The 26233-nt window shown below is 37.7% G+C and overlaps 1 protein-coding gene across 2 annotated transcripts in view; it reads left to right on the forward strand.

The window, feature by feature from the left end:
• Window positions 1–1688: 1688 nt before the first annotated feature.
• MDFIC2 (MyoD family inhibitor domain containing 2) overlaps window positions 1689–26233 on the forward strand; it is a 114151-nt gene continuing 89606 nt past the window's right edge. For both annotated transcript variants that reach the window (XM_070777263.1, XM_070777264.1), the window contains exon 1: window positions 1689–1776. In XM_070777263.1, coding sequence (XP_070633364.1) covers window positions 1689–1776 — 88 coding nt within the window. The remainder of the gene's footprint in view (window positions 1777–26233) is intronic.

Below are 26233 nucleotides of genomic sequence, written 5' to 3' on the forward strand. Positions count from 1 at the left end.
AATGTTAGTAACAGAAGCAGGTAAGTTCAAGGAACTGCAGCACTACAATTAGGTTAAAGTGGAAAGAAGGTTAGGCACCCTGGGGAAATCTTAAAACTTGAAGCTATAGGGTGAAAATAATTTTATAGATTCTGAACAGTCAAGGTTTTTATTGGCTGTTACAGGAATCTGAAATTTATCTCTGCTCCCAGTTTTATTGTTTTTAAAAACTATGTTGATCAGTCAATTTTCATATGAAACTGAGAGCAAAATAGAAGAAATGAAGTTGGAGAAAAGAGGTGAAATGGACACAAGACAATCAGATAACAGTTTCCAGGTTAAAGACACTGGAGGAAGCAAACCACTTAGGGTCAAAAAATAACGATTTTTTTTTCATAATGGAAAAAAAAGCATTTAGGAATGTCGGATGATTTATTATCATTCATACCTAAGTGTTATGCTTTTTGTTGTTCAACTTCTGTTGAAAACAGTATCTTTGCCTAAGAATCTAATGACAAATCCTCTTTGGAATGTGATTTCAAATTCTTTTGGGATTATCTGCAGACTCTCAAAAGAACTTGAAATGTTTTCTTGTTACCTATAAAATGTTAGAAACACTTGCCTTTCAAAACAGCAGCTGCAGGGTGAACATCTAGAAAATAAACCCAGAGAGGCTTCCCTTCTTTGTTCTGTTAACCCAAATAGTCTACATATATTTTTCAATCTCTTTTTTTCTACACCTTTTAATATTAACCATAAGTGATGAATGGCGGGTGTGGAAGGAAGGGGACTGGAGAAACCCCATCCATTTGAAAAGAGTTCATTCTTTTTACCCTATTTTGCAGAGTGTCATTTTAAATAAGTGCTAGCCAGGAGAAGGTTTTTATTGTTTTGAACCACAGGCTTTATATTACCTTAAAAGAAAAAAAAAAACCTCTCAGCCGCAAGTTGGATGCTTCTGGCAGCAATACAAATCTAGCACCACCCAGGGAGGGAGTGTATTTGCTTCTTCGCTCACTTCTGGCAGGGCAGAGGAATGCTGGACACTGAGAGATGACAAGGGAGGCTGTCCAGAGCATTGCCACGCTGCTTCCCCATCCCTCGCCTTGGGCCTCCTCCCCTGGGAACACACAGGTAAGGACATAGAGGTGCTGATGCAAGTGGAGCATCCTAGCTCACTGTGACCAAGTCTGGGAGGAAGTCAAGTGCAATGCACTGAGGATGCTTACTGGGTCTCAATACCTCAGGAAGCTCAATGTGGCCTGGCGGAGGTCATAGGGTTCTCATTTCATCCACCACACTGCTAAAAAGGTCCTTCTGTGTTTCTTAGCCTTTCTATCTTTGTGTATCTCTCTGAAGCATGCTTTTCTCTAGACTATTAAGAAAAACATTGAAACAGCACTGAATGTTTGGATTTTGACAAATCGGAGGCTAGTTGTTCATCTGTTTTTCTTTTGTATTCAGAAATCAGAGCTTACAGCAATCTTGACTGCTGACAGTGAAATATCTTCTAAAGTTTCATTTTCCATGTAGTGTTGTAAAATACTACACGTGGATAAAATATAAAATTTAACATCAGACAGGGAGCTGAAAAACTACAGAGATAAAATGTTCCTATAATATGGCAGTCGTCTCTAAATATAAGGTTCCATGTTATAAATTTGGGTTCTTAATGAATTTTTTATATCATCAATTCTGTTTCCACTTAGATGTCAGAAACTGAGCTGGAAAAGATAAAAGTCAGAACAGCTAAGCATTTTGAAAATGACAAAAATAACATTTCTTGGTTGAAAGAAGGTAAGTTCTCTTACTGTTGATTTCTATCAATGTGAATATTGTGCTTTTGTTTATAAGCAAAAAAGAGTGGGCAGAATGGGGAAAACTGCCCTGCAGTTCAAATGATATTAATACTTCTGATTTTCTGTTTCTTTTTTTTTGGCCTAAGTGGTAGATTGAGGGTGTTTAGTATTGAAAAGCCTTTTGTATTTCTTAGGCTGCAGGACACTCAGATGATTTTATGGGTAGGGGAATATACACTTCCAGTTCAGATATATGTTAACTATAAGGTTCTTGTGCTAAGGAATTTTCTCCTTTGTATCCAGGAAGATGAAATCATTTGAGGACAAGTATTTTTTAAATAATAATCACAGAAAGGAGTGCAGGCTATAGGAAGTCATGTCTACAAATAGAATTGTCATTCACTGCAATTACAGAGCCACCTTCCCAGGGGAGAGTGCTGTCGGCCACAAGCACTGTGTGCGTAAGATGCCTGCTTGAAATACACACACAAATCGATAAGTCCTCCTAGGAGGAGTACAAATTTGTGCACTTTCAAAAACACGTATAAACTCATGATTATTTACTAGAAGGCTTTATTTCATAAGCTTTTCTTTTTATGAATACCTTTAATGTTTCTTAAAGGAAACTGATTTGATATTTTATTTAAATAGATAAGTTGTCTCTTTTACACCATTTCCTGAATCTATTCAATTGTAAAAAGATGGCTCTTAAGTAGTTGCCATTCCTCAAAACTGTTTTCTAAGGTCACAGGAGACTTTAATATATATGTCAAGTAAGTTCTATAACATCAAACATCATCATCGTTATTACATCAAACACAATGACAACATGCATTAGTGATTATGCTGAATCATCAAAACAACCTTAGAAAGCACTAATTACTCCTAATATTCAGGTGAGAAAACAGAATCTCAAAGAGTTTAAGTAAATTACCTAAAATTACAAAATTAGGAAGTGACAGACCTGAGATTTGATCCCAGACCGTGTGACTCCACAGCATATAAATTTAACTACCACCTTTCACTGTGTTTCAAAGAAAAGATGTTTAAGTCACTTGTCAGGACATGATTTGTGCTCAAAAACTTTCCTAAAGTGTTTAAATCAACACCTTCACTCTCACATATACATCTCCCATCCACTCTTATTCTTAATTGCTCTTTACCACCACTGTCATTTTTCAACTGTTCACTTTTTTTAAAAAGATTATCCTTCTGCCCCAGGGCCCCATAATCAAATTTAATAGCTGGCACTCATCTCTAGTGAAGACTTCATTTCATGATAAAAGTGTGTACAGACATGAAGTATTTTCAGAATCATTTCCTTCCAAAAGCCACAGAGCTAAGAAATCCTTTTTTTTTTTAATTAAACAATCTTTTAAATGCAAACTTAAAAAAAAAAAACAGAAGTAAAAAACAAAAAGTGAACTCAGGCTAAAGATTCCTCTGTGTTTTTGCTGGGAAGACCAAACCCACCAAGACAGAGGAGTTCTTTACTGCTACTTATAGGGAAGTTTATCTTGTTTTGCTTCAGCTGCTCCATGCTATAGATGTATCATAGAGAAATAATGACAAAATTGATAGACCAGTCAATTGCTTCCTGAAAATTTTTGTTTTTAAAAAACTGTCTCCATTAAGTACAATGTAAGATTGAATGATTGTATTCTACAAAATCTAATTTCCCAGGTGACCTGTTTTATCCCATTTGGACACAGTTTAAGCTACACTCAAATTATGTTTACTGTATTTCATTAATTGTGAATGATCAGGAGGAGTTAGTTTTTGAACATAAATGTCTTTTCATTTACTGTTAAGAAAAAGTTTATATGTTGGCTTATTTAAAAAGAAATAGACTGGTGCGGTGATAATAGTAGAGGATCTGAAGTCAGGCAGGTGAAGTTTTAAATTTTCTGCTCAGTTGTTTGCCAGCTGGTGACTATGCTCTTACTTAACCTCTCTGAGCTTCGGATTCCTTAGCCAAGGAGTATAGTATCTACCTTGTGAAATTATGGGGAAGATAGGCCATTATTTTGTGTCTTTTATCCCCTCTTTAAAGCATGGTTCAAAATCAGATAATTATTTTTTGAGATTCTGGTTCATAGTTTGAACGATGAGCACCACGGTAAGTGCTGTCTGTTTTTATAGTAATGTCAACAGAAAGGACCTCTATAAAGAGGCGACAAGGCAGTTTATCTGGGATCTTAGAATTGCAGTTTGGGGGATCACAGATTTGGGAGGAAACCAGAATAGTGTCTGATCGGAGAAAATGGGCAGAGGGGTTATGGGGAAGAGAGGAAGGCTACACAAGCTGGTGACTGAAGATCTGGACAGGAGAGTAAATCTGTTCCACACATGACTCGGTTATCGAGCTTACTTATCCTTTACTGGGGGCAGGTGGGATTTCCTTAGTCCAGAAAAAACCCAGTTCTCAGCATTATTCTTTCCTTCTGGCAACTCAGCCAACTATTCAGTTGCTTTATTTTTCCATGTTCAAAGTTCAGCATGGGCAGCAAACATGGAGGTCCTTCTTGCATGCCTCAGTCATTCCTGCCATTGATTCTATCACAGCATTTCATGTAAATTCCTTCCTTTTGTCCCTGTAACCATTTGGTGTGCTGTAGTATTGGTCTATTTTCCAGATTAAAAGACAGAGGCTCAGAGAAACTAGATCTTTTTTTTTAATCACACAAAAAAATGTTTTTATTTATTTAGCTTCTTACAGTACTCACATAACAGAAACTGAAAAATTTGTGTTAATGTTTAGTCTCTAAGTCATGTCCAACTCTTTGGCAACCCCATGGACTGTAGCCCACCAGGCTCCTCAGTCCATGGGATTTCCCAGGCAAGAATACTGGAGTGGGTAGCCATTTCCTAGTCTTTCCCATTCTATTCTTTTCCTCTATTTCTTTGAATTGATCACTGAGGAAGGCTTTCTTATCTCTCCTTGCTATTCTTTGGAACTCTGCATTCAAATGGATATATCTTTCCTTTTCTCCTTTGCCTTTCATTTCTCTTCTTTTCACAGCTATTTGTAAGGACTCCTCAGACAAGCATTTTGTCCTTTTACATTTTTTTCCCTCAGGGATGGTCTTCATCCCTCCCTCCTGTACAGTGGCACGAACCTCCGTCCAGAGTTCTTCAGGCACTCTGTCTATCAGATCTAATCCCTCGAATCCATTTCTCATGTCCACTGTATAAATCAAATCATAAGGGATTTGATTTAGGTCATAACTGAATGATCTAGTGGTTTTCCCCACTTTCTTCAATTTCAGTCTGATTTTGGCAATAAGGATGATCTGAGCCCCAGTCAGCTCCTGGTCTTGTTTTTGCTGACTATATAGAGCTTCTCCATCTTTGGCTGCACAGAATATAATCAATCTGATTTTGGTAATTGACCATCTGGTGATGTCCATGCGTAGAGTCTTCTCTTGTGTTGTTGGAAGAGGGTGTTTGTTATGACCAGTGCGTTCTCTTGGTAAAACTCTATTAGCCTTTGCCCTGCTTCATTCTATACTCCAAGGCCAAATTTGCCTGTTACTCCAGCTACTTCTTGACTTCCTACTTTTGCATTCCAGTCCCCTATAATGAAGAGGACATCTTTTTTGGATGTTAGTTCTAGAAGGTCTTGTAGGTCTTCATAGGACCATTCAACATCAGCTTCTTCAGCATTACTGGTTGGGGCATAGACTTGGATTACTGTGATATTGAATGGTTTGCCTTGGGAATTAACAGAGATCATTCTGTTGTTTTTGAGATTGTACCCAAGTTCTGCACTTTGGACTCTTTTGTTGACTATCATGGCTACTCCATTTTTTCTAAGGGATTGTTTCCCACTGTAGTAGATAAATGGTCACCTGAGTTAAATTCACCCATTCCAGTCCATTTTAGTTCACTGATCCCTAAAATGTGAATGTTCACTCTTGCCATCTCCTGTTTGACCACTTCCAATTTTCATGGACCTAACATTTCAGGTTCCTATGCAGTATTGTTCTTTACAGCATCAGACTTTACTTCCATCACCAGCACATCCACAGCTGGGCATTGTTTTCATTTTGGCTCAGCCTCTTCACTCTTTCTGGAGCTATTTCTCCACTGATCTCCAGTGGCATATTGGGCACCTACCAACCTGGGGAGTTCATCTTTCAGTGTCATATCTATTTGCTTTTTCAAACTGTTCATGAGGTTCTCAAGGCAAAGATACTAAAGTGGTTTGCCATTCCCTTCTCCAGGGGACCACGTTTTATCAGAACTCTCCACCTAGACATGTCTGTCTTGGGTGGTCCTACACGACATGGCTCATAGTTTCATTGAGTTAGACAAGGCTGTGATCCAAATGATCAGTTTGGATGGTTTTCTGTAATTGTGGTTTCCATTCTATCTGCCCTCTGATGGCTCCTTAGAGGCTTGTGGAAGCTTCCCGATAGGAGGGACTGGCTGTGGGGGACTCTGGGCCTTGCTCTGGTGGGCAGGGCCAAACTCAGTAAATATTTAATCCAATTTTCTGTTGATGGGTGGGGCTGTGTTCCCTCCCTGTAGTTTGACCAGAGGCCAAACTATGCTAGTGGTAATGCTGGTAACGGTGACCTCCTCCAAAAGGACTTATGCCAGGACTGTTGTGCTCAGTGGCTCTGACCCCACGGAAGGCACTGTTGACCCACACCTCTGCCGGAGGCTCCTGGACACCCATAGGCACGTCTGGCTCAGTCTCTTATGGGGTCACTGCTCCTTTCTCCTGGGTCCTGGCGCACACAAGATTTTGTTTGTGCCCTCCAAGGGTCAGCTTCCCTAGTCCTACGTAAGTTCTGTAATCAAATCCCACTGGCCTTCAAAGTCAAATTCCCTGGGGGTTCTCAGTCCCTTTGCTGGTTCCCCAGGTTGGGAAATCTGTTGTGGGTCCTAGAACTTTAAGAACAGTGTGAGAACTTCTTTGGTATAATTATTCTCCAGTTTGTAGTTTGTCTGCTTGGTGGCTCTGTAGTGGGGTTCACACACCACACCTTCCAGGTCTGCTGAGTGCCTGTCCCCATGGCAGGCCACTGCTAACTCATGCCTCTACAGGAGACACTCAAACACTCAAGGGCAGGTTTGGCTCAGTCTCTTGTGAGGTCCCTGGGTCCTCGTGTGCCCAAGTTTTTGTTTAAGCTCTCCAACCATCTCTGGTGGGTATAGGGTTTGATTCTAAACACGATTTCGCCCCTCCTATCGTCTACTGGGACTTCTCCTTGGTCCTTGGATGTGGGTATCTTTTTTGGTGGGACCCAACATTCTCCTGTTGATGGTTACTTGCATCGGTTCCTTGCAATTTTGGGGTTTTCACAGGAAAAGATGAGCACACGTCCTTCTACTCTGCCATATTTTAGGGCTGTTTGTAATTTATCAAAACCCCCTCCCCCTTAACAAAGAAAAATAAATAAAGTAATCCTTCAGTATCCCCCAGGGGATTGGATCCAGTACCCGCTGTGGATACCAACTCCAAAGATACTCAAGTCTCATATCAGATGGTGTGGGGGTCAGCCCTCTGTATCTGCAGATTCAGAACCCATGGATAGGGAGGGATGACTGTAGAGATCTGAAAGTTCTTCAAAACCTTCTTTATGAATAACAAATTAATTGCTTCTCCTATCACAGTGTCTCTTGCCTCCCTCTGCAACTCCAGCTGAATACCGTCCATGGTTAAAATATAGGGAATCACAGCACTGCCTGATTAGGGTTGGAGCAAATGCTCACTGGGTTTATCTACATAAACCACTTACCACAGCACCTGACCTTGGAGTGAGCATGGAACCAAGAAGAGTCAGCATCATCACTTCCAACCTAAGTACTGATACTCTAACTTTTCATCTTCAAATATTCATTCGGTGTATCCAATTTGATTTACGTTTATTAAGGCATAAGCATAATAGCGCACATTTTAATAAAAAAAAAAAAGGAAGAAAGGAGGAAAGAAAGAAACACAATCTTTCACTCAAGAGTTTTACCTAATTGTCCTGCTTTGGCCTGAAAGGTGAAAAAGTTCTTTGGTTTCTACTTATCTCAAAGGGTTGGTTGAAGCAACATCCAGAGCTTTTTACTAACAACTAGGGTAAATAGTGTTTAAGAAACACATCAATAAACCTGAAAATGTATTCAGAGTAAAACTAACTGAATCTAGTTTCATGTTCTATCAAACTACCAGGCAATCTTGTATCATTACAGCCTTTGAACTCCTAAATCCTCAAATTTTAGATTGATCAAATTCCTGACTCCCAATTTAAGGAATTCAGCAGGATATAGATGGAGAGAGGATATAAATGTTTAAGAGCAAGTAACATGAAGTAACACGCTCAAGGATCATACTCAGAGAAAACCTGTTTTAAGACAACCAGAAAAACAAAATATGATTGTGAAATATGCACCCAGGCAAGATGAGCTGTGCTGTGTAACTGTGGGCCAAGATGGTCTTGAAAGGCCAGTCTTAAAGATGGCCATGAGCTATTTGCACAGGGGGAGAGAAGGAGTTAATGCTGGGAGCAAAAGCATCAGAGGCTGCATGATGCGATGCCCGCTTTGGTGCCAGGGAAATGGGCATGTTGGCTAGTTATCTGTGTATGGGTTAACACAAGAAAGGGAGGACAAAAAGACTGAGTGCCAAGTATAAGCAGTTGGAGATGGCTTTTTAAGTTGTCAGTGCAGGCAGGTCTGAGGTCAGGGACCAATATGCTGAACTGTGATTTGGGCATATACATCTGTAACTAGAGTGCAAACTGGCATGCGACAGGCAGAGCAAAGTTGAAGGCAAGATGGATGATGATGGCTAAGACAGCCACGCACTCAACAGCCTAGACAAGAGGGCCACGCGACTGGCATAAAAGTCATAACAAGGAGAAGAAGAAAATAGGCCCAAATGTGAAAAATGTTATGAAGGAAAAATTGATATAACATAGAAATTGGGGCGGGGGGGTGGAATTACAGGTGGAATAAGATGGCATGTAATACCCCATTAAGCCAGGGAGCATTCTGGGTAACCATTTCAGTGCTTGCTCCTTACATCATTTGATACGGAAGAGAAACAGCGAAATGAAGGGATGGGAGCCTTTAAATTGTTGCCATTTACAGTTTAAAATCACAGCATTGCCAGTGTTTGAACTGCACACAATTTCCTAGAGTGTCTCCTGATTTTTCAGGAGAAACTGGATTTCTATATGACATCGCCTGAATTCTAAAGGTTAACTAATAACAATGAACAGCAATAGTTATAAGAAAATACCATGCAGAGCAGATAAACCAGATTCTGTGAGTCTAGCTCAGCTCAAGGGCTACCAGTTTGTAACTTCTGTCCTAAAAGCTTGTATCTCTCAACAAAATATATTACAATTTCCTGAAAACTGGTTTTCCATAAATATTAGTCTCTCTCTATATGTGTGTATATATATATATATATATATATATATATATATATATACACACACACACACACACACACACACACACATGTATATACACACATACAAAGTCAAAACAAAGGTTCGACCCAAAAATGTAAAATTAAGAACATTGAAATAAAACTATCTTTCAGAAGACTAGCTCTCCGTGATTGGTTGAGTGAAGCAGTCTCTTTATGGGTGTAATAAATAGAAGAATAAAATTATCCCAAGTTACAAATGTGTCCTCAACATATAAGGCAGAGTTTTATACTTCTGACCTGATGCTGACTCAGTCCCACAGCTGCTACATTGGGTGGTGCCACACAGGGAAAGTTCATATTATAGAAAATACTTGATTTTTTTTAATGGCAAGGGTGGAGGAGGAGGGCAATGAATAAGTTTGGCTTTCACTTTCCAAAAATGCCAGGAAGAAAAGACATGAAAGTTCTGTAGTTATTCTGAACAAACTATAGACCCTTTTCTATAAGAGTCACATAATGACTATAATCTTTGATGATTTAAAAAGCATTATTTAGATATATTTTCAAGAAAATGTCCCTAAACTTTAGTATCAATGTAGAGAAGTCAGGTCAGCAAAGAGCTGGCAACTTGAATACAGTGTTTATCATTTAATCAGAGTTCATGAACATTAGAGACCAATAATTCTAGTTATTGGAAAATATACAAGAAATTAAAAAAGCCATGTTCCACAAATTCCCTTCTCAATATAATCCAAAACCTGAAGTCCATAACACAAGAATCCCATCTCATTTCTGTTAAGGTCTGTTTGCAAATGAGATGGAGAAAGTATAAATCTTACATATACTGACATTCATAAATTCACTAAACTTCCCTTAATTCTAAGTGAAGACAATTCACTTCATTTGCTCAAAAATAATTTCAGATCATGAGGATTAAGACAATTCCAAAATGTGTTTTTATACAATCCAGCAAGCATTTGAAGAGGCTCCTCTTGAACTTTCAGATAATATATTAGGCAAAGAAACAAAGATGCCAAAAAATGAAAATGCCACAGGTTCTTCCCTCAAGGAATTCATGTAGTTTTTGAACTGTGGTGTTGGATAAGACTCTTGAGAGTCGCTTGGACTGCAAGGACATCCAACCAGTCCATTCTAAAAGAGATCAGCCCTGGGTGTTCTTTGGAAGGAATGATCCAAAAGCTGAAACTCCAGTACTTTGGCCACCTGATGCGAAGAGTTGACTCACTGGAAAACACTCTGATGCTGGGAGGGATTGGGGGCAGGAGGAAAAGGGGACGACAGAGGATGAGATGGCTGGATGGCATCACCGACTAGATGGATGTGAGTTTGAGTGAACTCCGGGAGATGGTGATGGACAGGGAGGCCTGGCATGCTGTGATTCATGGGGTCGCAAAGAGTCGGACACGACTGAGCGACTGAAATGAACTGAACTGAAGTGCTTTATTATAATGACTAAATATTAATCCATGCTAATTCTCTCACTCAGATAATTCTCATTTTTAAAGGGGCTACTTTTTGTGTGTCTAGCTTTAAAATTAAGCAACCAATGGATATGAGTTTGAGTGAACTCTGGGAGTTGGTGATGGACAGGGAGGCCTGGCGTGCTGCGATTCACGGGGTCGCAAAGAGTCGGACACGACTGAGCAACTGAACTGAACTGAAATGAATGTCTATTTTACATTGTTAATGTGCACCAATAGTGTATCTTGATTTCCTTTTATTAAGTGCACACAGGAAATAGAATCATTAGCTCTTATTTCTGTAGTCTTCATGGACTTGTGAACATGTGTTACCTAATAACCAAAACACAAGTAAGGAGAAGGTAACAGCCAAAGAGAATGTTGTTTTGTTTTTAACCAGAGGTGAAAGGAGAAATTAGATGTGAAAATATGCCCTTAAAGAAGTAAACAAGCACAAGATCATTTCCAGAGTAATTATTTTGAAGTGTTAAAACAAGATGATATGAAAGAGACTGGCGAGGGGAACTATCTTTCAGAAGCAGCTGTCAGAGAAGTTTTGAATGAAAGATTATTGACCTGAAATTTAAATAACAAGAGGAAGCCAGCTGTCCAAAAGTCTGGGAAGAGCATTCCAACAGGGAAAAGAGCCTGTGTAATGACAGTATGGTTCAGAATGACTGGATGAGAAGGAAGAAAGGGAAGGATGAATAAAGGAAATAAGGGAAGGAGGGAATAAGGAAGGGAAGGGAAGGGGGGAAACATGTTCAAGTCATAAATAATGTTGAACATTTGCTGGCCATAGGCAGGAATTTAGATGTTTTTCCCTAATCTGAATTAGGAGTCACTGGAGATTCTAAGCAGGGGATAAAAGCAACTATTTATACTGGATGTGGTAAAGAATATATGCAGAAATAAAACAGAAGACCCTGAAATTGACCAAGCAAAAGATGATAAACGGGACAGGCTAAAACTGTGAAGGTGAAAGAGGTAGTATAGAATTCAGGATCTATTTTGGAGATAGAACTAATTGAACTGGCTGGTGCTCTGGTGTGAGGCAACAGAAAGGAGGCAAAGTTAGCTCCTGGCTTGAGACACTTCATGATGATAATGATGCATGAAGAATACGAGAAAATATGGCTGGAGATGGAGGAATCAGAAGATTTGGGTGGGTCCCATTAAATGTGAAATGGTGACATCCCATGAAGATTATAAATTGGGCAATAGGATACATGAGATCAGCTGTTTACTTTAAGTAACGCTAACAGGGAAGTTGGCTAGAGATTTTGCTTTAGGCCTGAAGATTGAGAAAGTATCTGCTGGTGGCAGAATACAGGAAATGAAATACCATTTCAAGTAGAAGGGCTAAGGCAGGAAAGAACGTGTCATGCTCCAAAAAAGTGAATGAAAATAAGAGAGGCTGGAGCATCTTGACCCAAAGGAAGGTTGGCATTTGATGAGCATGGGGAGTTTGCCCAGGAATGGAGCCTTGAAGCTTTTGTAGACCTTGGTCAGCATCTTTGATTCCAATAAACTGTCTACCCTGGAAATGCCTACTAGAGACATATTTTAACTTGTATTAATATATATCCCACTGATTTTATCCTCAAATGAAAGTTAAGTAAAGGACTATCAAAAAGGGAGAAGCAGGTGCAGAGGATGAGGTGGTTGGATGGCATCACCAACTCAATGGACATGAATGTGAGTGAGTTCCAGGACAGAGGAGCCTGGCATGCTACAGACCATGGAGATCACAAAGAGTTGGACATGACTTAGCTGAAAAACAACAACAAACCAAAGGATAATGTACTACTTTCAAAATATCACAACTATAAAATGAGGCTTTCATAGTTTGTATTAATCAGGGTTCTCCAGAGAATCAGAACCAATAGGAAATAAAAATAAGATGGGCAGATGGAACATAGATCAATGGATAGATAGGTAGAACATGGATGGATGGATGGATGGATGGATGGGTAGACAGATAATAGAGGATTTATTATGGGGGACTGGCTTACACACTTATGTAGGCTGGGTCATCCCATGGTCTGCTCAGGAGGCTCAGGAAAGCCAGTAGTGTAGCTCCAGGCTAAAGTCTCAACTTCTGAGAGCCAGTGGTATAAACCCTGGTGCAAGTAAGAAGTTCTGAGAACCAGAAGAGCTGATATCCAAGGGCAGGAAATGCATGTCCTAGCTCCAGTGGAGAGAGCAAATCTGCTTTCCCTCTTTATTTTCATTCTATTTAGCCCTTAACTCACTCTGAAAGATGTTCTCTTTAATCAGACTATCAGTTCAAGTGCTAATCTAGTCCCTCAAACAACCACATGGACATGCCCAGAAATAGCATTTTACCAGCTCCCTGGGTATTCCTTAGCTCAGCCAAGTTGGCACATAAAATTAATCATCACATAGTTTTTGAGAGGAAAGTAACAGATACTTTTCTAGCTAAATTAATGAAAAGAGGAATTTATTGGAAGTCTGAGAGTTGCTCTGCAGTCTACAAGGAAAATTCAGGTCAGGGTGGGCAGGGAGTAATCTAACTCTGGTGACACAGATGGCAAGATTTTACTCCTAAAACATAAGCGTCACACACTTTTCCTGCCCTTTCCTCCCTCCATATTCAAGACTTCAAATCTCAAGGAAGAAAGCTCAAGACATGTGGCTGTGAGTCCCCATCCTGGCGAGGCAAGGAAGGGTACTTTGACTGACAGCACCACAAGGCTATACACGATGGGGGAGAGATGCTTCTTCAGAGGAAATTCAGGGCTCTGACACCAGAATGGAAGAAGGACAAATGCTATGTGGCTTCCAAATAAAGTGCACTCTAAGGGTTGGTACCCACTATCACATTTTCAGTGCTTTGCTCCATAAGGGATAATATTTTTTTAAGAGCCTGACATGTGCTGTTGTTGGAACGCTGAACATTTCAGGAAGGACAGTACTTACTTTAAATGTATTGGCCTTTTACTTAAAGTTCAAATGTCAGAATCATTTTGATTCTCTGATAACCTTATTTTATGTGGAGAATGTTCAGGAAAAGATGAGATCTTCTGTGTTCTCATAGGTCAACAAATTAAATTCCCGTGGCATATCCTACAGCTGACGGTTGAAATTTCTCTCCAACTAAGCCTATAAAGTAGTAAGTTCATTTCTTATAAAATGATGATGTTGATCCCAATGGAATGGAAGGCCTGGAAGATGCCATGTCAGCCATGAGACTATAACCAGATGAATTAATCAGTGCAAAGTCCCTATAAGTTGTTAAACAGCAGATTTAAAGACTCCTTTTCAATGATGATAGAGCAGTACATCAAATCCAGAATGATCTTAGCTCACCATTATTAATTGCAATTTTATGAACTAGGAGTGAAGCCATCTGTAGAGACTGGGAACCAATCTTTCCTGTCTCAACAGGAAAAGAAAATTGTAGCTAACTAGAAACTTCAAGAGATTTACTCCTTTCAATTGAGATTTGCAGGAGACTCATTCATTTTCCTCTCTGTCACAACAGCTGTTGGTGTGACTCACTTAATCAACATTAGTATAGAGAGCAATCTCAGAGAGAGAAAAAAAAAAAAAGGACCCTTATGTTCTATGGCTCACAAATAAGGACATTCCATTTCTTATAAATTCCACAAAGAGATACTTTATTTTTATATGATTATGGCCCATTTCTTTCAGCTTAGGAACAGCATTTAGAGGGAATATACTCTAATAAAATGCACCTGCACTAGGTGTGCACCAGACCATTAGTAAAAAAAAAAAAAAAATCAGAACGTGAAGCAAGCAAATGAAGACATCAGTCTACAGGCATAAATCACTTCAACCATTTTAGCCATTATGTAAGCCCGTCAAAAAGTAAATGTGAAGCAAAGGCAAAAAGCAAGGGCAATGACAGTAGTTCTGCCAATGTATAACTTCAGAAAAGAGAGAACAACTCCTAGAGGCATAGGATTAAATAAGACATCAGGCAGTTTCTCCCTTTGAGCCAAACTTCCACACGAGTCTAGATCTGAAAAGAAACAGCTGCATTGCAGAAGCTAAGAAAGGTACTTGATGTCTCATCCCAAAGAATAGACAAAAGGAGAGGAAAATCTGCACTTTAGCTCTTTCATTTGTCATTTTTTTCTTTCTTATATTTAGAATATTCAGCATTATAGACAGGAAACCAAATTTCTCTAACAGTTACTGAAAGATCTATGTAAATACTAAAACATTCTGAATGGAAATTTCACTAAAATATATCAAGTTTCTACAAATAAACTGTTCTGAACAATAAAAAATAATTTATCAAAAATTATATTCTACCCACCTTCAAATAAACAAGATTCCACTCTACGTATGTGTCTTCAAACTAATTTCTCAGACCACTACATGAAAATGCAGACTGATAAGACAAAATGATTCATACCATAAAAGAGGCATTTGTTTTACAAAATGATATACAATTAAGTAAGCCAAATCAACAAATGTTTTGATTTCCTGTAAGGCACAAACTTGTGCAAATAATATACCAGGACTTCTGTGCCCAAGGAACTTAAAATTCAGTTGGGGAAATAAAATATCAACATATCCCGTTTGCCATTAGGATTCAGACCAGACAAAAGCAAGCTTTTCAGCTGTATTTGAAACAGAGTGAAATGTGCATAACCAATTTGGAGGCAGTTTTTCAGTATCAGATCCCTCATACAGCAAACCAAACGGGTACACAGAATTCCTTAAACAGATACAGATTTCTCTTAAAATTAAAAAAGAGCTGGTTGGTTTCCTTTATTTTTAATGTATATAGCAGATTTGGTCTAAAACAACTGTACTAAAAAATTCCCTTGAAACCAGAAAGATTCATCTGAAAATATTCACTTCTTACCTATGTCCCTTAAAAGAAAAGACCTTTTGTGTAAATATTCCTTAATGTATTAGCCAGCCTTTTTTCTTCAAAAAAAGGGGCGAGGAAAGAAAAAGAAAACAACTGATAGCCTTATTTTAAAAACAGCAAAACTATAACATGAAAAGACACAGATACTTAATAGTAGTAAGGAACTTCACTTAAGTCTCCAAGGGAAATTCTTTATTTTTTTTTAATTTTATTTTATTTTTAAACTTTACATAATTGTATTAGTTTTGCCAAATATCGAAATGAATCCGCCACAGGTATACATGTGTTCCCCATCCTGAACCCTCCTCCCTCCTCCCTCCCCATACCATCCCTCTGGGTCGTCCCAGTGCACCAGCCCCAAGCATCCAGTATCGTGCATCGAACCTGGACTGGCAACTCATTTCATACATGATATTATACATGTTTCAATGCCATTCTCCCAAATCTTCCCACCTTCTCCCTCTCCAACAGAGTCCATAAGACTGTTCTATACATCAGTGTCTCTTCTGCTGTCTCGTACACAGGGTTATTGTTACCATCTTAACATGAATGATTAGTGAAGAGGGAAAACTGCACTAAGGAAGTAAAAAAAAAAAAATAACTGGAAGGCATAGCATATTCATAGGTCATGAACATATTGGTCTTTCCAATATTCTACTATTAAATCTCTAAATTGTGTAGGCTAACAACCATTCATTAAGAAGCTACTCTCAGGTCTCCAGATTCTAGGGCAAATTACTAAGTCTGAGTTCTAAACTCAATTCATGACTTGCTCTCTAGTAGAAGAATGTAGGTTTTGCTTCAGTCTCTTAAGGACATCAGTCTCATCTTGAAGTCCCCTAGCAACTAGGAGAAATAACTTGTTTTCGTCACTCCACAGGTTAACAATGCTAATTAGAGATCAAATTTCATTTTTGAAAACTCTGAAGAGGGAAAAGTGACACGGTTAAAAAATAAATAATTATGTATTACATATGTATGTTCATATATCTAACATATATATATATATATTTATGGAACAAAATATTTTATTCCATTCTTCTCTCTGCCTTTCTAACACAATACACTTCTTGGCTATCTTCTCTAAGACTGTAACAGAGTATTTTATTATGAGACATAAATAACACTCCACATATTCACAATCAATGTACATTGATATACCAGTGTGTGTGTGTGTGTGTGTGTGTGTATGATAAGGGAGAGGTGGTAGAAAAGGAAACTATCATAAGTAAACAGATAAAATAAAGAAAAAATGTTAGGTATTAGATTGTTAATTGCTCAAGGACAAAGGTGTATTACTTCTTACTTCTATAACTGGGAATCCAGATAGCCCCTAAAACATGGCAGATGCTCAAAAAATGATATGAATAAATAAATGAATATATAAATATATTCCAAAGATGATATGATATTCATAAGTAGGAAAGAACATATCTAGAATTCAGAGAAACTGGGGATGTGGTTGGGTTATACATCATAAGTAAAGTTTTAATAGGAAGTAGCATTATAAGCTGATGGAATATGATGGTCCAAAGTGGAGTCAGAGAAGTCTTGAGTTGTTCAGAGAACAGTAGCTAAGTTTGGCTGGGTCAAGGGTATGTGTGTGACAGGAAGAAATAAACACTGGCTCTATCATGAAAGACTTTTAATGCCAGACTGAAGAGCATACACAGAAAGTTCTAGGGCAAAAAGAAGCTATCAAATACATCTGGGATAGGGGTTGGGAAGGGGTACAGGATCTAAAGATGGGAGAAAACTCTGTGCTTTAGAGAACATTTGTGATTTGAGGACGTTAATGTAAATAGACTGAAGGGTAGAAAGAGAGGTGAAGGGTGGAATAGAGTGACTAGTTAGAAGCTTGTTGCAACCGCAGATGAGAAAGAATGATTTCTGAATTGAGTTACTGGTTGCTGGAACAATGAAAACAGAGACCGACGAGGAAGAGAGTGGTAGACCCAACACCTTCGCCATGGACTACATGTTAAAGCATAAGAGACAGAGTGGTTGTCAGAGATACTAGAAATCCTCAGGATTTAAACTGAAATGTGCATATGTGTGTGTGTCTGTGTCCTTACGTAAGTAATCTGTTTATTTCAGGAAAATTAGAAAACACAAATGGCAAAAAAATTACTCCAAATCTTAACACCCAGAGGTAGCCACTGTACATCTTTCTTTTTCTCTTTTATATGTGTACCACACAATATTTGGTAAATATAATGAAATCTGATTATGTAATATAGTTAATACTGTGTTTTCTTATTCATAAATGAACATCAATACCTTTCCAGGTTGATAAATATACATTTACAGCATCATGCCAATGGCTGTATGCATTGTATGCTGTGCTGTGCTGTGCTACGCTCAGTCACTTCGTCATGTCCAGCTCTCTGTGACCCCATAGACTGAAGCCCGCCAGGCTCCTCAGTCCGTGAGATTCTTCAGGCAAGAAGAGTAGAGTGGGCTGCCATTTCCTCTTCCAGGGGATCCTCCTGACCCAAGGATTGAACCCATGCCTCTTGCATCTTTTGAATTAGCAGGTGGCCTGGTTATACACACAGTGCTCCATTATTGAAGTAATAATATATAATCAACATTTCCTTGCTTTCAGATATTTAGGTTATTTCCTCTTTTTTTGTTTTTTGCTTTGAAATCTCAAAAGAATACAATATCTATTGGGATTTCCTTTTACATGGACTAACCAGAAGTAACTTGTATAGTCCTCAAACCTTACCTTTGGCTGTCAGGGAACACTATATAATATACTGCATATCAGTGCTTCACTTTATGTTCATAACAGCCATGCACAGAAGAGTGTAAAGGTCAGAGAAGTTTTTAAAATGTTCACAGATAACAGTCCCAGATCTCAAGCTCAACATGCTGATCCCTAATCCAGTGCTTTTTCCATCACAGACTCTGCTGTCAAGTACACTTAAAGGTAGATAACCAATAATCCCTCACCATCACTCATTAAAAGGACAATTAAAACTAAAGGAAACTGAAAAGTTTGGGGAAGTCTTGCGGGTAATGTATCTTTAAACCTCTAATTCATTTAGTTGGATTCTCTACATACCTGTCTTCAGCACAGACATGGTGATTTAAGTGGGAAAGAGGACTTAGTTATGAGTTTATGCAAAGATTCAGAAGCCGAGTTATCTACAGATTGCAATGATTAAATAGTTCAGAATGAAGCACAACACTGTAATATTGCCACATTCACATTTAAGAGATAAAAGTTGGGAGTTCAGCTCACATAATATCCAGCCATTTAAGACACAAGAGAGTTAATCATTTTAATATCTTCCCGTTGATGTTGGCTAACCAAATAAAAAACATTGCTGATGGAGGAGGGAAGTGGAAATCTCACTTTGTTTGCTGATCCTTGTGAAACAAACACTTGAAAAATAAAACATATCACATCAAAGTTGGGGGGGAGGGAATAACTCCAGTTACAGAATCAACCATGATCAGATTAAGAAATAGCAATATATTTTTGCATGGCTAATAAACAGATCAAAAACCTGCAAAACTAAGGATGTTTGGATTCCAAATCTAACTTTAATTTTCAAATATCCCTATCTGGTCTTACCATCTCTCCAGCAAGAAAATTACATTAAACATAGCCCTGCTTTCTCATATTCAGCAAGTAGCATTCCATTGTCAATCTTAGATGTGACCTTAATTTTTATTCTTGTAGTTAGAATTTTTCAAAAATTGTCCCCTTAAATCTTTATATAGTAGTAAACAATTTTAGCAAAGAATAAAAGACACCATTCTGTACTAAAAGCCTGAAGCCAGAAACAAACATAATGTATTTCAGATAGACATTATGGATACTTCATCCATTGTCTTTTTCATTTGCAAATTCAATTTGATTATACTTTGGTGATCAGAAGCCTGCTAGTTTACAATAAGAATATTTTTTAGTTAAAATAATAAAGCTAACTTTTTAGGTAATCAAACAGCACTTGACAAACTACCCAAATTCCTACCATCTGTCCCACAAAAAGAAAACAACAACAAGAACAAAATGCTTACGGAACAATTTTAATTTCTCACTTCACATAGTAAAGGAAACTAGGAAGTTTCATGCAACTCAAAGAATTCTGATTACACAAATACACTTACTTTCTGCTCCACAAGGCACCTAGACATAAGAAATGAAAACCATTCTTGTTTCTATCTAACCAATTGAAACTATGGCAATTAAATGAAATTGGCATTAGTAATAAGAGAAGCTAATTGAATAACTTGGGGTTAAGCAGAAGTAGAGTCTAATTACAGCCCTCTAGCGGCTCAGATACCTTAACTGTTCATTTTCACCAAGTCATCTAGTCTTTGTGATCTGAAGCAATTTTCATACAACCTCTATCTAAACTTTGTAGGCTCTTTGTTTCTTTTGCTTTGTTTTTGTAAGGACTCATTTTACAATAACCAACTACTCAGAGGGAAACAAAATATCTGCACAATTATTAAGACTGTACAATATTAAATTCAACAAGGAGAGAATTGCACTTAAATGTAAATTTAGTTTGTTCTCTTTTTTAAACCTAAGCAGAGATCAGGGCAGAGAAGGCAATGGCAACCCACTCCAGTGTTCTTGCCTGGAGAATCCCAGGGATGGGGGAGCCTGCTGGGCTGCCGTCTATGGGGTTGCACAGAGTCGGACGCGACTGAAACAACTTAGCAGTAGCAGAGATCAGGGAGAAATAGCTTTGTATCATTTCAGATTTTCATAAGGAATAATATACATACTAATTAGTCAATCAGAAATCACTGGCAAAACCATGATATACTGGGGGTGGGGGTAGGGGGGTATCTGATCAAAGCCTGGCAATAGGCTGGACCAGAGAAGCAGATCATAGTATACTTAGTACCTATGTGAAAGAAGTTACTTAACGGGTAATGAGAAAATATTAAATGGCCTTTAACACAGAAAGACAATTATTAGATTTGCTTTTTTTTTTTAAGACCACTATGGTTTTTTTTTTTTTTCTTTTTTTTTTTAATTGGAAGATAATTGGTTTACAATGTTGTGCTGGTTTCTGCCATACAGCAATGCAAATCACGTATAGGTATACATATATGCCCTCCCTCTTGAACCTCCCTCCCACCCTATCCCCCATTCCAGCCTCCAAGGTTGTCACAGAGCTCCCTGGGTTACACAGCAGCTTCCTACTAGCTATCTATTTTACACACGCTGGTATGTATAAGTCATTGGTACTCTTGCAGCAGTGTGGATGTGAGAGGCTTCATAGTAGCTCACGTAGAGATGTTTTAAATGATACTATGAATGAGAAAATAAATTTTGATAATTTGCTGAAAATTACAATTGTCGGGACTTCCTGGTAACTTGGTCCTGCAGATGAAGGAGAGAAAGGTCAAGGACAGTATCTAAGTTGCTGGTCAATTACCAAGGTCCTTGCTCAGTTGGAAACCCAGGAACTGTGGTGTGTATTTCACTTGGTGTGAGTTACATAACTAAATGTTTTTCTTTTTAAAATTACCTTATTTGGAGAAGTATGCCCACCAATGTCAGGGTGTTAGAAGTGTTGGGTTCTATTAATAGAAATGGAAGTTGAGTATTTCTTAGACTGCAGACACTAAAATGGAGTGCATCACATTTTCAAGTAGTTTCTGGATGCTAAACTTAATAGGTAGGAAGCAGTATATTTAGAGTTCTTTCAGTTACTAAGTTGGAGAGATAACAAGCGGAAGATCTGGAGAAGGAAAAGAAGCATAGGGTTTAAATGAAGCTCCTTGGATTCATATATTTTAAACTTCAAGTTTATAGGCATTGGAAGAGGAATCTAAGGTTGTGCTGTGCTTAGTCACTCAATCATGTCTGACTCTTTGCAACCCCATGGACTGTAGCCCACCAGGCTCCTCTGTCCATGGGATTCTCCAAGCAAGAATATTGGAGTGGGTTGCCATGCCCTCCTCCAGGAGATCTTCCCAACCAGATCTGGGATTGAACCCAGGTCTCCCACATTGCAGGCGGATTCTTTATCTGAACCACAAGGGAAGCCCAATCTAAGGTTAGTAATGGGTATACAAAATTTATTTTCTCTTCACGTTAATACAAAGTAAAGAAAGTATCTTGATAAGTAAAGCTTTCACCCTCTCCCCATCTGTAAAAATGCTGCTACTTAGAATGAATGATAAGATATAAAAGAAATCTAGAATTCTGTTGATGTATTCAACAAGTTGACTCACACATTAGACATAGTCATAATGGGGTAAATAGAGGTTATGAGGTTTGCAAATCAAGCCTGTGTCTATTTTTACACATAATTTAAATTTGTTATTTCCATCAAGATGAAAGAATATAATGAGCAGGTATGGGAAGCAAAGAGAAAATAAATGTGGGGCAAGTGTTTTTACCAAATCATACTTAGTTTCATTAATTAAAGCCTGTATCAACAACAAAGACACAACACTTTTGCCTCAGATAGTCAGTATGAATCAAAGGATACCATGATCAAAAATACAGAACTTTAAAAACATTTCCATTGCATAATTTATACCTTTGGGGATGATGCCATCAAGAGTAAAGTCTTTGGAACCACACTGACCTGTATTTAAAATCAGGTTCTACTCCTAATTAAATGATGAATTTAGGCAAATCAGTTAACATCACTGAATTTCAGTTACCAAAGCTATAAATCAAAAATAATAAAGGCTGTTGCAGCAGATACAGTAGATGGCCTGCCCAATATCCATTTTACATCTCTTCTTAAGGAACCTCAATTTTGTTCAGAACTGACCTATTTCAGCTTGTTTCTAGCTTGAGCTTCATCCAACCCAGCATTCCGCATGATGTTCTCTGTATATAAGTTAAATAAGCAGGGTGACAATATACAGCATTGACATACAAGCTGAAATCAAGATTACAAGGGAAATATCAACCTCAAATATGCAGATGATACTACTCTAATGGCAGAAAGTAAAGAGGGACTAAATAGCCTCTCGATGAGGGTGAAAGAAGAAAGTGGAAAAGCTGGCTTAAAACTTGACATTCAAAAAACTAAGATCATGGCATCCAGTCTCATCACTTCATGGGTAATATATGGGGAAAAAGTGGAAACTGGCAGATTTTATTTTCCTGGGCTCCAAAATCACTGCAGATGGTTACTGCAGCCATGAAATGAAAAGACGCTTGCTCTTTGGAAGAAAAGCTATTTGCCGACAAAGGTCCATAGAGTCAAAACTATGGTTTTTCCAGTAGTCATGTATGGATATGAGACTTGGACCATAAAAAAGGTTGAGTGCCAAAGAACTGATGCTTTTAAATTGTGATGCTGGAGAAGACTCTTGAGAGTCCCTTGGACAGCAAGGAGATCAAACCAGTCAATCCTAAAGGAAATCAGTCCTAACTATTCACTGGAAGGACTGATGCTGAGACTGAAGTTCTAATATTTTAGCCACTCTATGCAAAAAGCTGATTCATTGGAGAAGACTCTCATGCTAAGAAAGATCAAAGGCAAATGCAGAAGAAGGTGACAGAGGATGAGATGGTTAGATGGCATCACCGACTCGATGGACATGAGTTTAAGCAAACTCCGGGAAATAGTGAAGGGCAGGGAAGCCTAGCGTGCTGCAGTCCATGGGGTCTCAAAGAGCTGGAGACCACTTAGCAACTGAATAACACCACCACCTGTTTCAGTGCAGCCATGCATTTCCAGGGAGGCTAGCTCTGTCAACAGTCCCTGAAGTGAAATGAATTCTGACTGGTTTAACTCTAACACTAACACTAACCAATCATGGTGATCCTGTTTTCCCTTGCCAGGAACAGTTTTAGACAATAGTGTGTGAACTAATTCAGGACAATGAGACATTAATCTGCTGGAGACTTCTGGTATGGGTTTTTGTCTTGTTTTATTTTGTGTAAGGAAAACTGAGTTGATTGCTTTGTTTATGTATTCATTTTTATTTAGATTTATTTGGATCCTAAGAAATCTTACGAGAAAAATTCTTCTTACTTTTGGATGCCGTCAAGTCTTTATGTGATGCGTGAAAGTGGGAAGCCACCTCATAATCCTAAAGGAAAGTCAGACTAATTATAAAGCTGCACATCCGACCTAAATTAACACAAGGGGAAAAAAAGGAAACAAAAATCTGTGTTCTTATGTGGGTTGTCTGAGCCACTGATTTAATCAACCCTTGAGCCAGTCTACTTCTAAAACTGACATAGAAGAAATAAATTATCTTAGATTTTAGGCAAGTTTGAGTTGGATTGTCTGTTACTTTCAGCTGATGGCTACTTTGCAGAATGAATAATAAATGAAAGTACTGAATACCCAATAATAACTACTATTATACTTTAAACTTTTTTCTCATAATCACCTTTTAAGCCTCTTTCTCTCTTTTCCTAATCCTTTTGAAAGCAACAGGGAATGTGTGGTTTCTTAGTTCTTCCTATATTCCCCAACATACCTACAACAGTGTTTGTCAACAAAAAGGGCTTATAAATATTGTGAAATAGAATAGAATTAAATGAAATAGAATTGAATCAAAGCATTTTCATTCATTATACTATGAAGGTCTATTAACAAACTAGAGTGGACAGATTTTGTTAGCAAAAAAGGGTATGTTTTATAAAGACTAGTATGAGGAAACTCTGTGTACATTTTATTCTAAAGAATGATATCTTTTTCACTCTAAAGAGAAATATAAATTTCCGTGAACCAAGTTTTAATGCTAGAACAATACCTGTTCTGAACAAGTGACATTTCTAAAGCACTGAAAAAGAAACTCAGATGAGAAAATTTAGAACATGAAAATGTCTTTATGAAAGCAAGCTGTACTTGCTTTCAATTATCAATTGATAAACTTACCAATTTTAATACAAATTGATAAATATTAAAAATCCATTAAACTGTTGCCCAAAGTACCATCCTTCATCTTATATTCATATTCCTGAGTGACAGCTTATGCTTTTAATGTTTCTCTATACCGTCTTTTATCAGACAACTCCACTTTTTTTTCTGACTCTAAGAGTCTCTTTAGGCCTCAATGTGTAACACAAAAATTAAGTAATAAAATAGAAAACAGTACAGTTAATTGTACCAATTAGCAAATATAAGCAGGTTCATAAGCAGGCCTTTTTCCTCCCCCTCTCTTTTCAGTAAGAGTCAGATATTCATTCGTCTTTTTTTTCTTTCTTAAGCCTGTCTGGATGAATATTAGTGTCATAAAAAATTGTTACTTCTAGTAGAATCAAGTATTGCATTCAAAAGAGAAAATAGGAAGAAAAGGATGAGGCCTAGCAGGAAAATCTTATCTGGGGACAAATACCAAGCTAACACCATTTTATATCACTGTAACACCCAACTAAACTTTTCACTAAACTCTAACAAAACTTTAGAATTCCTTTCACTCATAAATAAAGGCAATATCATAATAATTTTTATTGGCAACAACTGTGACTAAAAGAAACACAGAAATCACGGATAGTTTCACATCACCTTAAAGTTGTTACTGATATTTCAAAATGTTATTTTTATTTCATCATTAGTTATCCAATTTCTGGATCTTATTGAGTTTATTGGGCTTCCCTGGTGGCATTAGTGGTCACGAATCCTTCTGCCAAATCAGGAGACATAAAAGATGCAGGTTCAATCTCTGGGTTGGGAAGATCTCCTGGAGGAGGAAACGGCATCCAACTCCAGTATTCTTGCCAGGAGAGTCTCACGGTCAGAGGAGCCTGGTGGTCTACAGTCCATGGGGTTGCAAAGAGTCAGACACAACTGAGCATCTGAGCACAGCACACTGAGTTTATTTGATGAACAGGTACATATATTACTTTATCAACAATTTTAAAATATTTTGATAACTATATGTAGCTGGTTTCTTCATAACCCCATGGATTTTATTTTATGCACTTAAAACATGATTCTGAAAAATGGTTATTAGCCTTCACCAAGCTTCCATGATTTCCAAAAACAATATTAAGGACACCTGAACTAAGGAAATGCAAATTGGAACATGTTCAGAAATCTAAAAAGTAAGGAGAGGGGCAGAGTCTAAGTCAGCTAAGACTGAACCTCTGCCCCTCCCATTGTACAATACGCTATATATTTCTTAACAACAAAAATCAAAGTCGACTGCACTTCCTACAAACAGCTTTTACTTCTGCAAAAGGGATAAATTCTTAAGTTTTCATAAATCAATTATCCATATATTTCTCCTGTTGGATAATTTTAAACCAAAAATATTCTAAGCTTATTTTGGAAAAGTTGATTATATTGAACTTATACCCACCAGGATAGTTCTACCATTAAAAGAAAATTTTGCATATAATTTCTACCTTTTAATTGCAATTCCAGTGTGTGACTATGAAATGAAAAATAATTATTTTTTATCTATAATTTATCTGCAAATTATAGATAACACATGTGTGTATATATATATATATATATATATATATATACACACAGATATAGATGCCATATATACATCATCAAATATGTGGTTTTCAATGTCTACACATTATTAAAGAGAACATTTCATAAGCTAAAGTACTGAAAATGAATTTTGATTTTATTAATATCAAATTTTAAGGTGGTATAAAAGTGCTGTTGCTCAAAGAGAAGACAATCCATCCCAATACAAGAATCCATATATTTAAAAAATATGTAAAAATACGTAACAATATGAAACACTCCTACATATAAAAGAAATCACAAGTCTATGAACTTTCTTTACTCAATGTCTCTCAAAT

The sequence above is a fragment of the Bos indicus genome, chromosome 22, assembly GCF_029378745.1.
Source record: "Bos indicus isolate NIAB-ARS_2022 breed Sahiwal x Tharparkar chromosome 22, NIAB-ARS_B.indTharparkar_mat_pri_1.0, whole genome shotgun sequence".
Lineage (NCBI taxonomy): Eukaryota > Metazoa > Chordata > Mammalia > Artiodactyla > Bovidae > Bos > Bos indicus.